The 18866-nt window shown below is 38.3% G+C and overlaps 1 protein-coding gene across 1 annotated transcript; it reads left to right on the forward strand.

The window, feature by feature from the left end:
- The first annotated feature begins 636 nt into the window (after window positions 1-636).
- On the forward strand, window positions 637-11218 carry LOC135471594 (nuclear inhibitor of protein phosphatase 1-like). The gene is made up of 7 exons (XM_064750883.1): window positions 637-687; window positions 1620-1680; window positions 3654-3807; window positions 5771-5988; window positions 7584-7728; window positions 8309-8373; window positions 10422-11218. The coding sequence occupies exons 1-7, from the start codon at window positions 647-649 to the stop codon at window positions 10752-10754; spliced, it is 1017 nt and encodes a 338-aa protein (XP_064606953.1). The 5' UTR covers window positions 637-646; the 3' UTR covers window positions 10755-11218.
- Window positions 11219-18866: the final 7648 nt, after the last annotated feature.

The following is an 18866-nucleotide window of genomic DNA, read 5'->3' on the forward strand; positions in this document are numbered from 1 at the left end:
AAACATGATCTTAAACTTGCCCCCGGATCTTATGAAACCCCACAGCATTTAGCAAACTGACTCTTTGATACCTTTTGCTTGTTTTACTTGCACACATGCACAGCTTTGTATTGAAAAATAAACACATCGAAAACAGAGGATGCTACTAGAGATATTTCTTGTCACGGCGCGTATGGAAATGCAGGTTACTTAAAATTTTGTATGGAACAGTGTGGACGGAATGGTATAGATGAATTCTGACGCTAAAAATGGCTATTACCCGTCTCTTCACGACCCCTTTCCAAATAAAAAGACGAAAAAGAAGGAAATTAAAATACAATACCCCCAGTCTTATAAAAGGTTAAGTTGTCTGATATTTAAAAAATTTAAATGGAGAACAAGTTAAATTAATTATTGACACTTATCAATATATTTGCGTCTTGAATTAATATGGTTTCGAGGTTTAACTATTTACAGTCTTATGGCACTTAATCAGTTGATGGCTTCAAACGTCATAACTTGAGTTCTTGTCGCAGTAACCATATTTCTCCTTCCATTAAACTCTGTATCCTTTACCACAGATCCGTAGATCCATTTTCGGTTTTATTTGCTGGGTTTGGAATTTTTATCGCCTGCTGAATACAACAACAACATTAACAAAACAGACATGTCTCAACCGCTTGTTAATAATTTTGAGATTCCCTCGTGGTAAGTGAAAGTAACTGAGATGAAATCTAGGTTGCCGCCTGTCGCTATATTTACGTATGAAGAAATGTTTTCGTCCATACTGTTTAATCTTATCGCTAAAGCCAGGTAAAGGTGCTCAAGTAAAACGACATGCACTGTCTCGCTGTCTTGTAACTTGAGTTCCCCACACGGTCATAATTTACAAACCCACAGACAGTGTTGACACATTGTGTTGTTGTATCTTGCTGTTGCATAGGATCTGATTGATCAGTTGAGTTTCTATTAACTGCACACTATTGCTATTATGCTTCCATAAGTAATGTGATTGTATATACGTTTTGAACCAAGGAATTAAATATGTAGAGAGGAAACAACAACAACGCCCCTAAATAGCTAGTTTTACTCTTATGCCTGAGTGACTGTTGTCATACCAAAGACTTCTAAAGTGGTACTTGTTGCTGCCTGACTTGGCACTCAGCACAGGGAGGCTAGAGCAAAGAGACAAAACTTTTTGACCTCTGTTTGGGACTGTTTGGGATGTCACATCTGATGTCTTTGGCACGATACAAGATCTTACAAGATACAAGATTGCAAGATCTTATCTTCACAAAAATAAAAGGGCTAGTGTGCCTAGTTTTGAATTACTTGTTATTTATTTAGAATAAAGTGATCTGCTATCAAATGGTCAAAAGCCTTGTGTGATCATGCTACGATGTTATAGCATTTGTGACATTGCATGCGTAAGAGTTATGCACACCTATGAATACATGTGTCTCAGTTTTATACTGGTCTGCATAAAGGAGACAACATCGTGATATGCATTTAGATCTGGACAGGTTTATTTTATATTCACAGGAAAAAAATGGTTGAGCCAATGAGAATGTACACTTCAGTACTCTTGAGTGTTGAATGTGATTTATTACTAAAATGATATTTGTGTTTTATGTCCTCAGGGCTGGGAAACCCCCAGCAGGTCTTCATTTAGATGTGCTCAAGGATGGCAAAATGATTCAGGTAGGAGCACAACTTACAGATCTGTTGTTTATATCTACATCATATCACACAGGGTCATGTGTGAGGTCATGTTACAAACCAGAAAAACATGCATTAATCATAACAATGATGAGTTGCATGTTACTGGTCGTGACTGCAAGAGAGTTGCTTCCCTTTGTATGTCTACATCAGTGCACATATTTGTTTTGGTCACTGAGGTTGAAAGCTGATGTACTTGACACTTAACAGCCACTTGTATTTCGGTTTTAAAATACAATACAGTAGAAGATATACATGATTTTAATGCAATTGCTTCTTAACATTGAGATTTGTCCACTGTCTTTCAAGTTTTAAGTTTTAATAGATTACTGCATTTCACCTAGTTTAGCATTTTTCAGGTGACTTGATTCTGACTGATTCATCCAACTGATAAGGCCACTGAAGTATTTGTAAAGTTTGATTAATTTCTTGTGAGAATAATTTTTGATGTAACGCACAAGAACAGAGTTGGGATTTCATGATTTGCCAGGGTTAACCAGGTACCGGTTAATCACGGAGCAATCAGCTGTTGAGACTCCTGACATACAAGATGTGCTACAGTAATATCTGAGCCTCATTTCTATCGGCATCCAGGCACAAGAGAACTGGTTGTTATTGATGGGCTGGACATATTCTGTTGTCACAAACCAGAAACCTGCATTACCCATGGTAAACTGTGATAATTTGGTTGTTACTTGTCCTTTAATAGTTGTTTTGGTCAGCAAAATAGTTACTTCCCAGTTAGTATGCCTGTTATAAGTGATCAGTTTTTGTACACCCTGTCGTTATCTAAAATTCCAGTTGAGTTATTTCCCTTTTCACAAGCTGACAATGGACGCGAAAAAATGTACACCCAGATGTAGTTGTTACAACTTTGTCTGATTAGTTGCAGGTGTGATTGTGTGCTTTATTTTTAGTTAGCACAGAATGGGGCCTTTGAGATGGATAGTGTGCCAGCACAGTGCATTGACCCAGGGGCGTCTCACCAATATGGTCACTGTGAGTTCAAGTCCAGCTCATGCTAGCTTTCTGTCTGGACATTCGTGGGAAGATCTGTCAGCAACCTTCAGAGGGTCGTGGGTTTCTGCCGGGCTTTGCCAGCTTTCCTCCCACCATAATGCTGGCCACTGTCGTATGAGTGAAATATTCTTGAGTACGGAGTAAAACAATAAGTTAGCATAGCAACAGGTGAAAAGCACGTGTATGCTTATTAATATTTTATGCATGAATTTTGGCCTGCAGAAAGTTTTATAGTCTTCAAAGCGAAGTTATTATCCTTCCACCGTATAAATGCTGGTCATCGTCATGTGTGAAAAATTCTTGGGCAAGGCGTAAAACATCGTTCAAATAAAGAAATATAGTTAATCTTTATAGGGTTTTCTCAAGTTGAATTCTGATTAATTTGAATTTTAACAAGTACATGTACGAGTAACATGTATTTCAGTTTTAAAATACAAAATAGTATTTTAATACAATTGCTTGTTTAATAACAATGTGAGTTGTCCATTTTCTTGAATTTTGTTGAAGTCTGCCCCTGGCAATATAAAGCCGAAATAATACCAGATCAGATCTTCTGCTGTTCATGGTGGATGATGGTTAATAATACTGCGGGTAGTGCACATGAACAGAGTTGGGATGTTATGATTTGCCAGGGTAAGCCTGGTACTAATTAATCAGGGAGCAATCATCATTTGGGACTCCTGACATACAACACGTGCTACAGTAATATCTGAGCCTCATTTCCGTCAGCCACCAGACATAAGAGAACAGGTTGTTATTGATGGACTGGACATTCTGTTCTGTCACAGACCAGAATAACCTGCATTAAACATACTCTCTATAAACTTGGTTGTTACTAGTCCTTTAATATATGTGTTGGTCTGCAACAGAGTTACTTCCCTTACTTTCCCTCTAAATAAATTTTCTCACATTCCAGTTATCATTTCCCTTTTCAGAAATTGATGATTGACGAGAAAAAATGTTACTTCTTCGGCCGCAACAAAATCATGTGTGACTTTGTGATTGATCACGCATCCTGTTCACGTGTTCACGCAGCATTAGTGTGGCATAAACACCTGTCAAGACCATTCATCATAGACCTGGGCAGCAGTAAGTAATTGTACTATTACACACATGGTTTACTGCACAGTGAAGTTTGACATGTAGTTGTTAATAATAAAGAAATCAAGGCATGTCAGTGTAAATGTCAAATGTATTTATCATTTGATAAAGATCAAAAACTTGAGTAATATTTGAAATTTTGAGATACCTTGACAAGTTCATTAATATCGTTGAATCCATGTATGAATTTAAATCTGAAGCAGTATGTAGTTATAATTATCGCTTGAGTTAAAGGGTGAAAGATAACACATGACAAAGGGTCAAGGTCATTCACAAAGATCAAAGATATATGATCTCAAAATAAAAATCATGACCTCAAATTCTGTCCAGGTCATCACAAAGATGACTATGAATCATGCAAATATTCATTATTTCAGACTCACAAATGATTGTTTTATTGTAATTTATACACTTTCGTGTTGTGTTACTATGGTTTTAATTGAAATTTTGTGTATTTTACCCCTTTAAATCACATCGGATGACCTCAGTTTTGTCGAAGGCATAAGTCTGAAGAGCTCAAAATATCAAAGATTTTGCCCCCTGAATGATAAGCACAGTGTTGAGTGGCTTAACCCTTTTTACCCATCACTTGCTGGCCAAATTCTCTGAAGGATTATACCATGAGGCAACTGGTCCTTCATCATTTTAATGCATTGCATGTTGGAATAGAGCTCCTGCTGCATCTTTTAAAGGATAGATGCAAAGAAACTCTAAAACAAAGATTATGGTTTCAAAGGAAATAAAGAAGGATATGAAAATAATATGAAGAAAAAAGTTCTTTGTTTTATATACCATAATTAACATTTCCATGACTAGCAGTGGTGGAAAATGACAACTTCTTATGTGGAAAATGTAAATGCAACCATATCCAAATATTCCTGTGGAGCACTATACTTGTAGTTATCATATTTATTGACAGTTTTTGTGTGAAAAGTGTGAAATTAGGTGCAGATTAAGCAGTATAATTTCCTCAAAATCCTGATTTTCAACTTTTTATGAAGTGAATTTTGTTGAAAAAAAGTGTATGAAGAAACAGACTAATACGCCCAATGCAAACATAAAGCAGAGAAAGTTCACATGAGACAAACAAGGTTGTTCATTGGTTCAGTCAGCCAAACTCTCTGCACATGATTGGCCCCTGACCAATCAGATTGCAGGTTATGGCTAGTTCTGATGTGGCTTTAAGTCAGTAGATTTGTCAGGTACCTGATATTGGGCACACCATTTTCCTGCACTCATAAACCTGACCACCAATCTAACATACTGTAATTATTCAATCTTTTCGCATGTTTGCAAGGGTTTTTTTTCAGATATATTCTGTTGGTATTATTTTGTGTAGACTGATAAAATTATACTTTTTGCGAAGCCCTGAAATTGGTGAATCCAACCAATGCAATTTTTGTCTCCAAAAATGTGCATAAATTGCACTGAAAGTACAGAGCATAATCCACAGATTTTGGGCTTGTGGGCAAATTTTAGTGCAAAACGGCATATTTTGTGAAAAAGGATATGCAGAAAGCTGTGATTTTTGTGTGTACTTTCCAGTTAACTAGTACTGTAACCTCCATGTCTTTAATACCTTGAATTGAAACGTTTAAATGCATATTTAAGTTATTTTAAACTAAATTCAAGAAAAACAGATCTTCACCTCTCAAATTATACGTTACCAGCAGTGTTAAAACAGTATAAGACAAGTGTGCGTATCTGAAAGTATTTACATTCCGGAAATCAGTTCCAAATTGGGACATTTGTGCCTGGAAATTGGGAAACAGACAATTGGGAATGAGGTGAAATATCAGTCCCTGGACACAAGGTAGATTGTGCAGTGCTTTAATAACAAATGGCATTTAATTCCAATAAAATAAAGTGATAATTAAAATAGCCATATTGCAACCGTAAAGCACTGAGAGAAAAGATACTGAAATGCAGCATGTGTGCATTTGTTTTCCAGCTCACGGCACTCACATTGGTCACATCCGATTGGAAAGTCGTAAACCTCAGCAGGTCCCCATTGACAGTGAAATACATTTTGGTGCATCCACGCGCATTTACATCATCCGTGAGCGACCTCAGTCTCTCTCTGGTTCACTTGCTGAAGAGAAGGAGAGGAAAGGCGAAGAGATCGACCGCAAGCTGTTGGGCTTACCCGATACAGAACCAGAACTTGATGTAAGTAGACGTGCACAGTCACGGAGTAGTAGTTGGGTATGGTGTATGCGTAGTCAGAGGTCCTGCTTTGCAGTAAGCACCGGGCCGGATGGCACAGTTGGTAGAGCGCCCGCTTCGGGAGCAGTAGATCCGGGATTAATCCTGGGTCGTGTCACACCTAAGACTTTAAAAGAGGAAGTTGTAATTTCCTCACTTGGCGTTCGGCGTGAAGGGGATAGGGGATATGGCTCGGGCGGGGCGGCTTACTTACCTTTGGTAAGTCATCTCAGTGAAGCAGCACTAGATAAAAGAGCGATGGAAATCCGTCCTGCAACAAGGAGGCACATTACGTGCATTCTAAGGATTCCTTTGTCGTCATGACTGAAAAATTGTTGAGCACCACGTTAAACCCCAAGAACTCACTCACTTACTCGGTCAGTAAGTAAGTTTGACAACTGACACTCATTCTTTTAGTAATCGCAAAATCTGTGGAGAGAAAAAATTTGAGCAGTTAAAGCATAAAACAGCTTGATTTGTTTCATCTTTTTATGACGTGTTTAAAAAATTTGGCTGGGTTTATTCTGTTGATCTTGTAGGAAAATAAAACCAGTTATATCAACTTTCATTTTTATTTACAAATTGCTTTTTTCATATCAGGCCCAAGCTATGTACCTCTCTTGCATTTATAGACATATCATGAATACATGCCAGATATACATATGCTTTGTGATCTTTTGTCATACTGCAACTTAATAATTTTTTAATATTGTGCCATTTTTGGAGTGCTCTGTATGGAAAAGCAAGTCTGTATAAAGCTTTGTAGTATTTATTTATGTCTTTGATTGGCGCACCCTTCATTGGGTACCTGACAGCAGTTAGAGTTGGATTGTTGGGTTGGAGTCTGTTGTGACCCAGAAGGTATCAGTTACGCCACATCTATACTTTCTACCCGAATAATTCATTTCAAGGTCAAATCGGCGAAAACCTTATGTGACATCACTGTCCCTATTTTGGTTAGAGAAGGTCACCATAGAACAAAATATTCAAATGCATTTTACCAGGTTAAGCAAAAAGTGTAAAAAAAAAAATAAATAAATAAGTCCAGCTGTTTTCCTGGACAGTTTTTAATGGTCTATTATCTGATACATACTTCATTTTAAGGTTTTCTTTACCTGTAAGTTTGAAGTAGAAGGCTGTAGTTTTGTGATTTGAGGGTCTTGTTCCTCACAAGAAGTGAAGTAACCAGGAATTGATTCCACAAAGCCTTTTCAGGCCTAAGTCAGTATTTGAAATATGATTTTAAAGCTTATTTTTAGGTTTTATAAACTCAAAATTTGGCCTACTAATCAGTGTTATCTTAAATCAAATGTATCCAAACTTCATCTTTCAGTGCCAGTACCAAAAACTGGAAAAAGTAAATTTTGAAGTCAGAAATGCCTTTGTTGTATCGGCCCAGGTGAGGTATTGAAGCCATACCACAACCATGCTGTGCCAGCTAATACTGAGTTTTTATTTTCAGCAACATTCTTTTCTTTTCATGTGTGAATATAGTATGAACACATCTAGTGAAGGTTGGCCACCAATAAATACTTCAGTGATTGAGACTTGTATTTCAGAATCTGACAGAGTTTAACACAGCACACAATCGTAGAGTTGCCTCCCTTGTGGAGCTGGCAGACGTCTCAACGCCAGGTCCACTGAAGAGAAAACGGAGAAATAGTCACGTGTCGTTTAACGATGAGGAGGAGGTGATTAATCCAGGTGAGCGTGGTGTAACCATGTCATGTGATTTGTCATGTGACATCTGGACTTCCTCCTGTTTAGTTAAAATACTTTGGTATATGTGTATGAGCCAATGATTTTGTGATCATGATTTCTGAAAAGAAGAAATCAATACCTTACAGAATTCACTTTAAGCAACACCAATTTTATTTGATGTTTTTTGGGGGATTCAACTCTGAAAATCCAAAAATGCAATAAAAATAAAGCTGAAAATTCACCCTTTTATTTTGTCCGATCTTGAAGCTTTCATGGGTTCTTCAATAGTTCTTCAAGACTGATCATGTTAATATAATCTTCAACCAGAAACCTGGACCAGGGATGGTCCAGAGTGCCTGCAAATTACAGGATTTTCAAGTTTTATTTCTATTTTGAGACCTCCTTCTGACATTCAAAAAGTTGTATTTTGCCCATAAAAAAAAGCAATTGAAATTGGTCTGGCCATATGACTATGATCATGAGATAACTTTTGAGTTTTGTTTTTTTTACACCTTCAGTTTTTCATTTTTTTCTTGACCTGTTTATCTTCAATGAAACATTGTTCATGTCATGATTTTTACAGAGGATATTGACCCATCCATTGGTCGCTTCAGAAATCTTGTTCAGACAACAGTTATTCCTACAAAGGTAAGTTGATGAGGAATTGTTGTAACAGTCAGTTATTCTAATGGATATTATTGGAACAAACAGTACTCCTACAAAGGTAAGCTGGTATGGAATTATTGTAACGTGCAAGCAGTTACTCTTACAAAGTGAAGTTTATGTGGAACGGTTAAATAAACAAGCAGTTTTGTTCCTACAAAGGTCAGTTGAATCATTGTGGAACTATTGTAACAAACAAACTGTTGTTCTTTAGACAAGACGGTACCTGGCTAAAAACATATTTGAATCGAAAGCAGGATACTCAAGCTTTTTAAAACCTATCATGTTATTATTTTAATAAGATTTCACTTGTGGAACATGTGGAACAAAATGACAGTGCTGCACAAATGGCTGGTATGAGTCGCGGCAGCCATCTTGAGAATTTTATCCAATCAAACATGTTGCTGTCAGATTACGTGACCTAAACTGTGAAGTAGCCTTTACCCATTCACTTATTGAAGTGACATATGATAACACACAACCACTGAATAAGACATCATTTTGGGATCATTTACAATGATTTAGTTTCATGCAACCGAAGGGCCATTTCACAAAGTGTTTTAGAGCAGGTCAGTATCATTTAGATTTATGGACCATCACAGTTGTAAAATCAGATGATTTAAAAGCCGTGTAATATTCAACCACAACTAAGTCAGCACTGCTTTCATCTTTAAGCCACGGTTGCAAAGTTGAAGCATAAAATCCATCAACAGTCGAATGCCCAGATCAGTGGTGTTTAGGTTTGTTTCGATTTGTTTCAGATTTAAGGATGAATCTAGTTGTGCAACAGTCCTGTTGTGCAAGTAAATTTTGTAAAGATTTATTACGGGTCAAAATCATCAGCATAATCCCTCTGGAGGCTATGACCTGAACCAGGAATACCCATTCCGTGCATCTGTAGCTAGGCTATTTAAAAGAAGTGGCTGGAGTTCCTTGTAAATGATAGAGTAGGACTTCTGTATCAACAGTTCAAGCAGTGGAAGAAATATTCTTCCAGTATATCCAATTTCCTAGAAAACGCTAAAGTCCACAACCTTTATCAGCCACAGGCTACTGATTAGACTATAATACAAAAAGTACCTTCCTCGTCAGAGAGCTAGAGTAAACGTGACGTCATCTTGCTCTTGATAATGAAGACGTGCTAAAGATTTGTGAAGACGGAATTTCACTGAACTTTTACTTAGTTTAAAAAGATCTAAAAAAAATATTTAATGCTGGTTAGAGGTAGTTTGATTGGTAGTCTTTCAGTGGACTAAGACATTAGTCAGGTGCTGTCTTCCACTTTAATACAAAGGTATTTAAATATGATATGGAATTATTGTAACAAAGGTAACTTCCTGCAAAGGTAAATTGACGTGGAACTATTGTAACATGCAAGTGATATTCCTACAAAGGTGGGTTGAGGTGGGTCACAGACAAACAGTTATTTTTTAATACAAATGTATTTAAATATGATATGGAATTATTGTAACAAAGAGTTATTCCTACAAAGGTGAGTTCATGTGGAACTATTTTGACAGGCAAACAATTATTTTTAAAGAGGGTAAGATTATGTGGAAGTATTTTAATCAATAGCAGTTGTTTCTATAAAGTGTAAGTTGATATGGAACTGTTGTAACTGACAACAATTCTGCTTTGTTCATACAGAAGTAATTTGGTGTGGACTATTTAACTTACAATTGATGTCATCTGGATGTAGCATTATACTGAGCACGTTATTGTTTAGTACCAAATTTTTAATATATACAGAAATATGGGAGGAACATGCTGTAAGGAATGCATGTGATGTTAACAGGGTTTAAAGATTGTGAAACTGTCTTCTAGCCCTCATTCTAAAGTTCAAATCCAGCTATTGTTTGTTTGGCTCCTGCTTTAGGTCAAGAGGTTTTACAGCTACCTGGCAAGGTTCGTTTGCCTGCCCATAAACCTAATTGTTGTAATATAAAGTAAACATTTTTGTATATTAAATGTATAACATGCTATTGACACCAATCAAATGAATATTTATATTGATTTTTTTTTCTTTATTACAGAGGCCGAAAATAGAACATGGTATTCCCTCAGCTTCCATGACGGACAATATTACCAAAAGACTGCAAAGTTTTTCTTACGCACAAGGTTTATATGGGGACCTACCCACAGCAGCAGGCACCAACCCTGTCCCGGCCCACAGTATCGCCTCCAAACTGGGCCTCCCTGTGCCCAATCTAGCCCCCAGTCTGGAAGAGGAGACGGTGATCCCGACAGCCAATCAAAACATACCGGTCAGGTTCACAGTGGAAGAGGGTCAACGGGAGCCCAAGAAAAAGAAATATGCCAAAGAAGCCTGGCCAGGAAAGAAACCCACTCCATCGTTCTTGGTGTGAATTTTTTCAGAGCCCTGTTGTTTTATTATCATTGACTGTGCAAGAAGCGTATTCGTCATTGTCACTTACAGTGCATTTTGAAAACCAGGTACTCAGACAGACACAATCCAAGCTGATCCAAGCATTTTCCAGTGACATGAACTATAGATTTGTAACGTACTGTCATGGACTCAGTACATGCTCTTGTCAGCTGTTTTATCATTGCTGATTCTGCTTCACCTCCGTATGTGTCTCCTTTCGTTTGTGAATCTTTGTTGTGGAACAATTTGCATGTTGGCATGTCAATATTATTTTATGGAAGTATCATTATCCATCATTCATATCATCAAGTCACAATATTTTTACCTAAAATTTGCCGAAAACGTTGGGAACTTCGACTGGTTTGTAGCGTACCTTGTTAACTGGGTGGTAAGGGACCCTGCTCACTGGGTGGTAGGAGAGCTTGGCTGGTTGGTAGGATAGCCCAGTGGTAGGGGGGCATTGTCTGGATTGCGTAGGACTTCGTCTGGATTGTATGGGACCCTGCTATCTGAGACTATAACCCTGTTGACTGGGTGGTAGGGGATCTTGTTGACTAGGTGTTAGGGCGCCCTGTCATTGGATTGTAGGGGACCTTGTACCTCTGAGGTCGGTTCACGATGTTCCCAGCTTAGCTTCTACATTAACCGCTCTGCACCATTACAGTTACTAACCTGGAACTCGGTCCTGTCTTCAAAGTGCCAACGCTGTACGCCACAAAAAGAGGTGTCCCGTGATCTTAAAGTAATTGTGAATTCATATCACCTCATTATGGGGGGAATGATAAAGGTCATAACATCGCAAATAACACAAATGTAACCGACGCACCCACTTGGACAGCATCCGAAATTCCATTTTCATAAAAATGCAAAAATTCTCAAATTGAAAATGGCGGTTAGCGCAGTTTGGCTTGCCGCCGATGTAACAGATACGTCTTTATTATTCATTGTTTATTATTGACTAGGTGATATGAAGTAAGAATTACTGAAAGATTACAGGAAACATGTTTTTGTAGCGTAGAGCTTTGACATTTTGAGGACAGCACACGCGAAAGGTCCGAGTTCCAGGTTAGTAAATGGAAAGGTACAGATCTGTGTTTTTATAAGTTAAGATGGAAGAATGAAACAGATATGAGATCTAGGTACCTTGATGATTGGTGGTAGGGGAATTTTGTTTGCCCACACTTAAACCTAACCACCATCATTTTCCGCAATAGGGTGTACAACACTCATAAAAAAAAAATAATTACAGTGGTACATGTACATGTGAACGTACACGTTAGACAAACTGGATGCTGTTCATACCATCGGTTGAATTCATTTACATTGAAACATATTTTCCGGATTGCAAGCTTACATTGCAAAGTGTAAGAGGAAGTTGATGTATGGGTATATGTGTGATTGCATGGCTGTGTTGTCAGACCTGTTAGGAGTCATTTATGAAACCGAGGCTTGCATAATCACCAGCTGTCATTAACATCCCGGCTTATTTTCTAATAGGTATGCATGTATCATTTGTATGTACACATCAAAAACCACCATGCTGGCTAATTCTTTGTTCAGTTTTATGCTCGTGAAGAATTTTTTATCTGTTGCATATAAATATGTACTGTAGTAGAAAACTATAAAAAGTTCTCTTTTTATAACACACAATTAAGCGCACTAGTCTGCCCCTTTCTTGAACTAAAGTTCGTCTTCAGCCTTCTTACTGCCAGAGTCTGCTTAGATACGCATAAATAATAATCTGGCACAGACTCTTCAGCGTCAGTGCTTACATGAGGATACTCTTGTACAAGGGGTTTGTAGGTATCTCTGTTCTCACAGCATGTACTTGGCATTGGAGAAATCAACTCTGGCGATGCTCTTGCCGTTTGTACAGCCTGTCTTTTGTTAAAGGCCACGTGCCTGTCACCAATATCTGTATGTCACATGTGGGTAAGTTTGTCAGTAACTTGCCAAAGGACAGTGGTGTACGTAGGGCACTCAGGTTTCCACCACCTATGAAAATGAGCGCCGTCATATATTTAAGTACAAAAATTCTTGAATGTGGAGTTAAACAACAATCAGATAGATAAATAAGTATACGAGGATAAACACTTGACGTTTATATAAATAAATATGCCATGAAGCAGTAATGTGGTCGCTTTGTTAAGGAGTTTGCCTTTCATGTCGGGACGTATGTTCAGTTCCATCGTTGAACAGGGAATTTTCATCATGTTTTTGCTTCCATTGTTCTGGAAATCTTGGTCACACAAAGGTCATATCCGCTTCGGGAACGGTAGATCCAGGGTCAATCCTGGATCGAGCCACACCTAAGACTTTAAAAGAGGAAGTTTCCGCAATTGGAGGCTATCGCGTAAGGGAAAAATTCTTGAATATGGCGGAAACTAACAATCAATGAAATAAATTTATAAATCTAATAGGCCAGATGGGGTCAAATATCGGACTGAACTGGCCGTTACATTAAACTTTCCTCCACGTAGGCGTATACTCAACCATCTGGGTTCGGGTGTTCCAAAATCTATTGGCTCAAACCTGTAATAAATCATATACGGTTTAGATTTAGCGAAAGCCAGCTACCAGTGCAGATGTACAAATGCTAAGAATTGCAGCAGCTCATTCGGCTTATTCTTTATAAGCTCTGACACAAATAGTTTTGGATTATGCTCAAAACTGAAGAAACTTTTGAACTCGGCCTGGACCGAACAAAGAAAAGTTTTTAAAAAAAGTAAATTTAGAACGAGTGAATGAGATGCGATCCTGTTTTGCTAGTAAATAGGGTCGACCAGTGTGTCATTCTGGTCTCAACCGATTTGTAACCAGCGCCAGTGAGGTCGCAAACTCGAATCCAGTTCCCGCCAGTGCTGGCCACCATCATACAAGTAAAATATTCTTCTTGAGTACGACGTAAAACACAATAAGAGAAATTTAGCCGGGATAGGAGTGGGTCACATATAGTGGAGGGTTCTGCTAGACTTCGAAACAAAGACTTCCATAAGAGCATTTGGATCTTGATTGCACATGGACTAAAAATTCACTGAAAAAAATCCCAGAATACATTTACAAGTTGATTATACATAAGTATGTTTGTCGGGTTATTATCTAATGAAATGGGGAGAAATAATGAAAAATGTTAACTGACCAAGAACAACTTTTTCAAAAGAAAAAAGCCTTTGAACATAACTGTTTGGGTCACTAGTATCTGTCGACTAAAACAATGTTGGTTATCGGTACTTGTGTGACCAAACTTTTCTCGGCCAGCATGTCCACTAAACTTTAAGCTTGAGAAAGATATTTCTGCATGATCATGTACTCGTATATATACACGCCTTCACGTTGAACACACTGTTTTTATAGGGGAATATATAGCCCTGTGGCCTACAGCCAGCCTTTTGACTTACCCCCACAGTCATTGCGCTTTTGACCTTTGTTCCGTTTTAACCATAGCTATTGTCATACGGTATCTAGTAACGAAATGCATTGAACACATAGACACATAACTATTATATGTATATAGGTTGGATTATATACTACTGCTCCCCAAACAGATTTAACAGATAGAATTTCATCACTAATTCTTTCGGTGTTCAATAAAAACGGTCACCGGAGGCACGAATCCTTCTTCAGTTCCACTGCGTACAAGAGTTGAAATTCATGGGACGTTTCAATGTTCACTGAGTTGCTTGAATTTCTCATTAATAACATCTATGTGATATTCGGGGAAACCATATATCAAAAGTGCATAGGTATTCCGATGGGTACAAATTGTGCCCCCCTTTTGGCCGACCTACACCTGTTCTCATATGAATAAGACTATATGCAGAAGATATAAAAGAGTGATCATCAGCAGGCCCGATCTTTTACATTCATTAAACGGTATATTGATGATCTGATGGCTTTAAACAATCCATATATAGCAAAGGTTGTGACAGATATTTACCCACCTTAGCTGGATTTAAATGAAACCACAAACTCTTCAGATGGTACATCTTATCTGGACATACATTTGTACAGACCAAAACGGTTTCCTTACTTGGACAACCGAAGGTTCCTGTATATGGCTTGTACATGTCTCGCCTTGTAACGTTTGTTAAATTCTGCGTGTTGTGTAACGAGTTCAATCAACGTCACAAGTTATTACTGCAAAAACTAGTGTGTCTATGTTATTCCATCAAACGCCTTCACTCCAAGTTTCTTAAGTTTTACAATGGGTATAATTCTCTTGTAAATAAATATGCACAGAGCGCTCAGAATCTCTGGCTTCATGATTGTGTCTAGTTCAGCTTAACCCGGTGCTATATATTTATCGTACAGTATATTCATCGTACTGAATTAGATCGTCACGCTGGATATATGAATAGCTGCAATCAAAGCGCAACTGAGATACATATTTTGTTATCGACAGTTGATATTCTAGCATGGTACACGATTTGAATGCTGATTTCATTCCGTCGGCTAGAACATACTTTGAGTCTTTCCAACATCACTGAAAACTGTGGACTGCTTCTCTTTGCATGATCCGTCTTATTTTGGTGCTTTATATACCTTATTATTTCTTTGTTGGTTTGTGTTATACGTCGTTTTGGGAACTGGTCTTGCGATTATTAACCTGGCATTGGTTGACGGCTGGTATACGAATGTCTGTTTCGACACATAGATTCATAAAATATATATACATTTTATAGATTAATGTCACTTAACTCCAACATGCAGTCCTTCCTCCTAATTTAGAATAAAAAAAAACAAAATGCGCACAAGAGAAAGTTGAGCAGTAACTTGCCGAATGTAGATGGTTTACTCCGGGAACACCGATTTCCTCCACCCGTAAAACAGCATGTCCTTCCTCGTATAAGTGAAAAAATATTTGAGTCTGCATGGTGTTAAACATCCGCCAATCAAGCACTCAGTCAGGAATAACAATTTGTGTGACAAAGTTCAATCAATCACTCAGTCAGGAATAACAATTTGTGTGGTAAAGGTCGTGTTCAGATCTCGCGTGTGAGGAGAGTATCGACCTATGCTGGCGTGCTGCCCAGGACAGAGCTGGCCCTCGATCACTGATAAAACTCGCCCTTTGGCCATTCACACTTTTATGATCGGAGGATCTATGCCCTCGGATGGACGGTGATAATGAACATTAATTCACCAGAGTGCTGGTAGTTCTGACTCAGAGGCCACAATCAGATGACTTCGATGTAAACAGAACACAACACCAGCGCTTGCACAACGTGTAACGCGACCACAGTCTAGCGGCTAACTGTATTAACGTCAAGCCAGTGGACAATAGTCTTCGTTGGAAACAGATTTTGGAAATGTTTGCTTTGACCAGTAATAATTACTTTAACAAATGGCCGTCCCGGTGATGTCTGCATTGGAGAATTAGTCGTTATCAAAGACCAAGTTGAATTGGTTTGTCGCGCAGGCTTACAGCGAGGACTTATATGTGCGTTCCACTCTGGATGACGTTCAAACTTGGTATCACGCGGCTTAAAACAACTTTCACATTATACTATCAACTTATACGCCCCTAGCACAATGGCTTAAGAAGAATTACGTTTAAAAAAACGCAGTGATGTTATTTGGCATTTTCAGACTTTATGTACTGGTCAGGAATTAATCAACATACTGAGTTATCACATTTCATAAAGAATCCAAAACCAATAAAATAGGATCAGGCCTTGGTTTCGACATTAGAAATTCGTAATTTTGACTTTCTTATGTCGACATCTCCACTTTCCACTATTTATCTATTTATTTGATTGGTGTTTTACGCCGTACTCAGGAATATTTCAATTATATGACGTCGGCTCTAAATGATACGTCTAAATTCCTTTGCATTAAGGTCTACCACATCCGATAATGACGATGTATGAGCTACGTATGATATTCTTTATCTGGGGTAGAGCTGTGTTCTTCTCTTTCTGTTAGAAGAGCGTTTAGTTATTTTATCTATGAGTAGGCCAACACTAAACCAATACTTATAATAATCTTTCGGATTTCCTAGGCGTTACACTCAAATAAAACCACTGTAATCTGTGTTGCATATACATGTACAAAGTCAGTTTACCCATCAAGTCACAGCTTACAAGAGACAAAAGGGGGCCTCCGTGGCCGAGGTGGTTAGCATGACAGTGCGGCGCAATGATCCACGAACCTCTCACCAATGGGATCGTTGTGAGTTTCAGCTCATGTTGGCTTCCTCTTCGGCCGTACATGACAAGGTCTACTAGAAAGCTAAGGATGGTCGTGGGTTTCCCCCAGCCTCTGCCTGGTTTTCTCCCACCATAATGCTGGCCGCCGTTGTATAAGTGAAATATTACTGAGTACCGCTTAAAACACCAATCAAATAAATAAATAAAAAAATACAAGAAAACAAAGCTGAAATTTCGAGAGAAAAATCGAAATATCGATGGACATAAGGAATTTGAAATATCGACATACCTAAATTGAAATTTGGGGAAAAAATGTAGAAATTTTGGCATCCCACCACCCATAATTTTTTTCACAATGACACCGGTACCCATTGACATTAACCAGCCTGCAAATGGTTGCGCCCCTGTTTATCTCGCCGATGATATACAACCCATCTCTTCCCCACCCCGACTCCCCTACATGCGTTAGTTTGGGAATTTATTTATTACATCGAGATTTTCATTGCAAACATTAATTGTAACTACTGTTGCTTTTTTGTTTTCCTCAAATTGTCATAAACATGCAGTCATACTAAAACCGGTTAAGGCGTTGAACAACAATCATATAAATAAATACAGGATTAGAGCTGACACCGAGATATAACGTTGTCACATGACCGTGTATGCGTAACTGTCACTGTAATATACATATATATAGAGAGAGGCGGTGGCGGTTAACACTAAAATGTCGCTGTCAGCACTCCTGTGGGTTTTATCGCTGAAAAATGGAAGTGGGGCATAATTATGTTGTGCTATTTTAGTGACTGCATGGCCTTCCAGTATACTATTAGACCGATCCCTCAAGATCTGGTAACGTTTAATCTTTTTGATGATAATGGAACAGCCATACGCACAACTATAGCCACAGCCCTCACATTTAATATACGACTGCAGCTCCGACGAGGCTCAGTGATATGTTGTAAATTATTCACTATTGCCGACTATGGCATGCACTCATTTCTGGCACTAAAACACGGGTTTTATTTGTTGTTATTTTAAAAGCCGCAAACCAGAGCCCCACGTGTAATGTTCTATCGCACCTTGAGTTATTAAGTCTGTATATATCGCCGGTTATATATTGCTCCTGGCATATATCCCGCGAGACTTCGCGTGATGTGAGCAGATGATAATCGAAGTCCATCTATACGAATGCTGTCCATAAGTTCACACAGAGCGGGAGCTAAACAAATAAATATACTATACTATACATAACATATAATTTGTGGAAATGGATTGATTCCATGGCAGCATATAACTCCTTAAAGTGAGTAGACTATGCACAGTTTCTGTCCGGTTTCCAACAAAATATCTCGGTAATCTCGTCATAATCTCATAACGACGTTACATTCTCGTCTGTGTCTCTATCAAGTCTAATCAAGCGTTGGTTACGTCGTTCACCTGGTACTTACAGAGTCTGTTCGTATCCGCGGTAAAAACGACGATAAGTGGACGACGGCTTCAATACATTGGACTTCCGTTGGAACCCACCAATTCATATGGCCCGTGAGTCATGACATAACTGGAAAAAATAAGTATGGAGGTAAGTAATAATCTTAAAGGAAAATGGATAAATAATGAAATAAATGAATAAATAAATTAGTACTGACTGTCATAAAACGTCCTACTTGTACCCGAGACAGAATGTCTAATCGTGGTACACGCTTCAAATTACCAGACTTCAAAATCGTCATTATTTGTATCCCTTTTCGCTCGATGTGTGGGACAAGTACAGATAAGCCTGATGTCAGTATACTGTGACTTGATGGGCCCCCATGTCTGCTGTATCCGGCATGGAATTCCTGGAAAGCAGTGTAATAAACATATCGGCGTTGAGTTGTCGTGAAACGACCGAAAAATTTTGGACCGACGCATGTTATCGCTGCTTTGGTTCACCTCATAAACTG

The sequence above is a fragment of the Liolophura sinensis genome, chromosome 7, assembly GCF_032854445.1.
Source record: "Liolophura sinensis isolate JHLJ2023 chromosome 7, CUHK_Ljap_v2, whole genome shotgun sequence".
In the NCBI taxonomy this organism is placed as follows: domain Eukaryota; kingdom Metazoa; phylum Mollusca; class Polyplacophora; order Chitonida; family Chitonidae; genus Liolophura; species Liolophura sinensis.

Excerpts from the sequence above, each read along its gene's own strand:
- LOC135471594 (XM_064750883.1), top strand. The coding sequence starts at position 647 with ATGTCTCAACCGCTTGTTAATAATTTTGAGATTCCCTCGTG. Across the intron at positions 688-1,619 it reads AATTTTGAGATTCCCTCGTG|GGCTGGGAAACCCCCAGCAG; the intron begins GTAAGTGAAAGT and ends TTATGTCCTCAG. Across the intron at positions 3,808-5,770 it reads CATCATAGACCTGGGCAGCA|CTCACGGCACTCACATTGGT; the intron begins GTAAGTAATTGT and ends TTTGTTTTCCAG.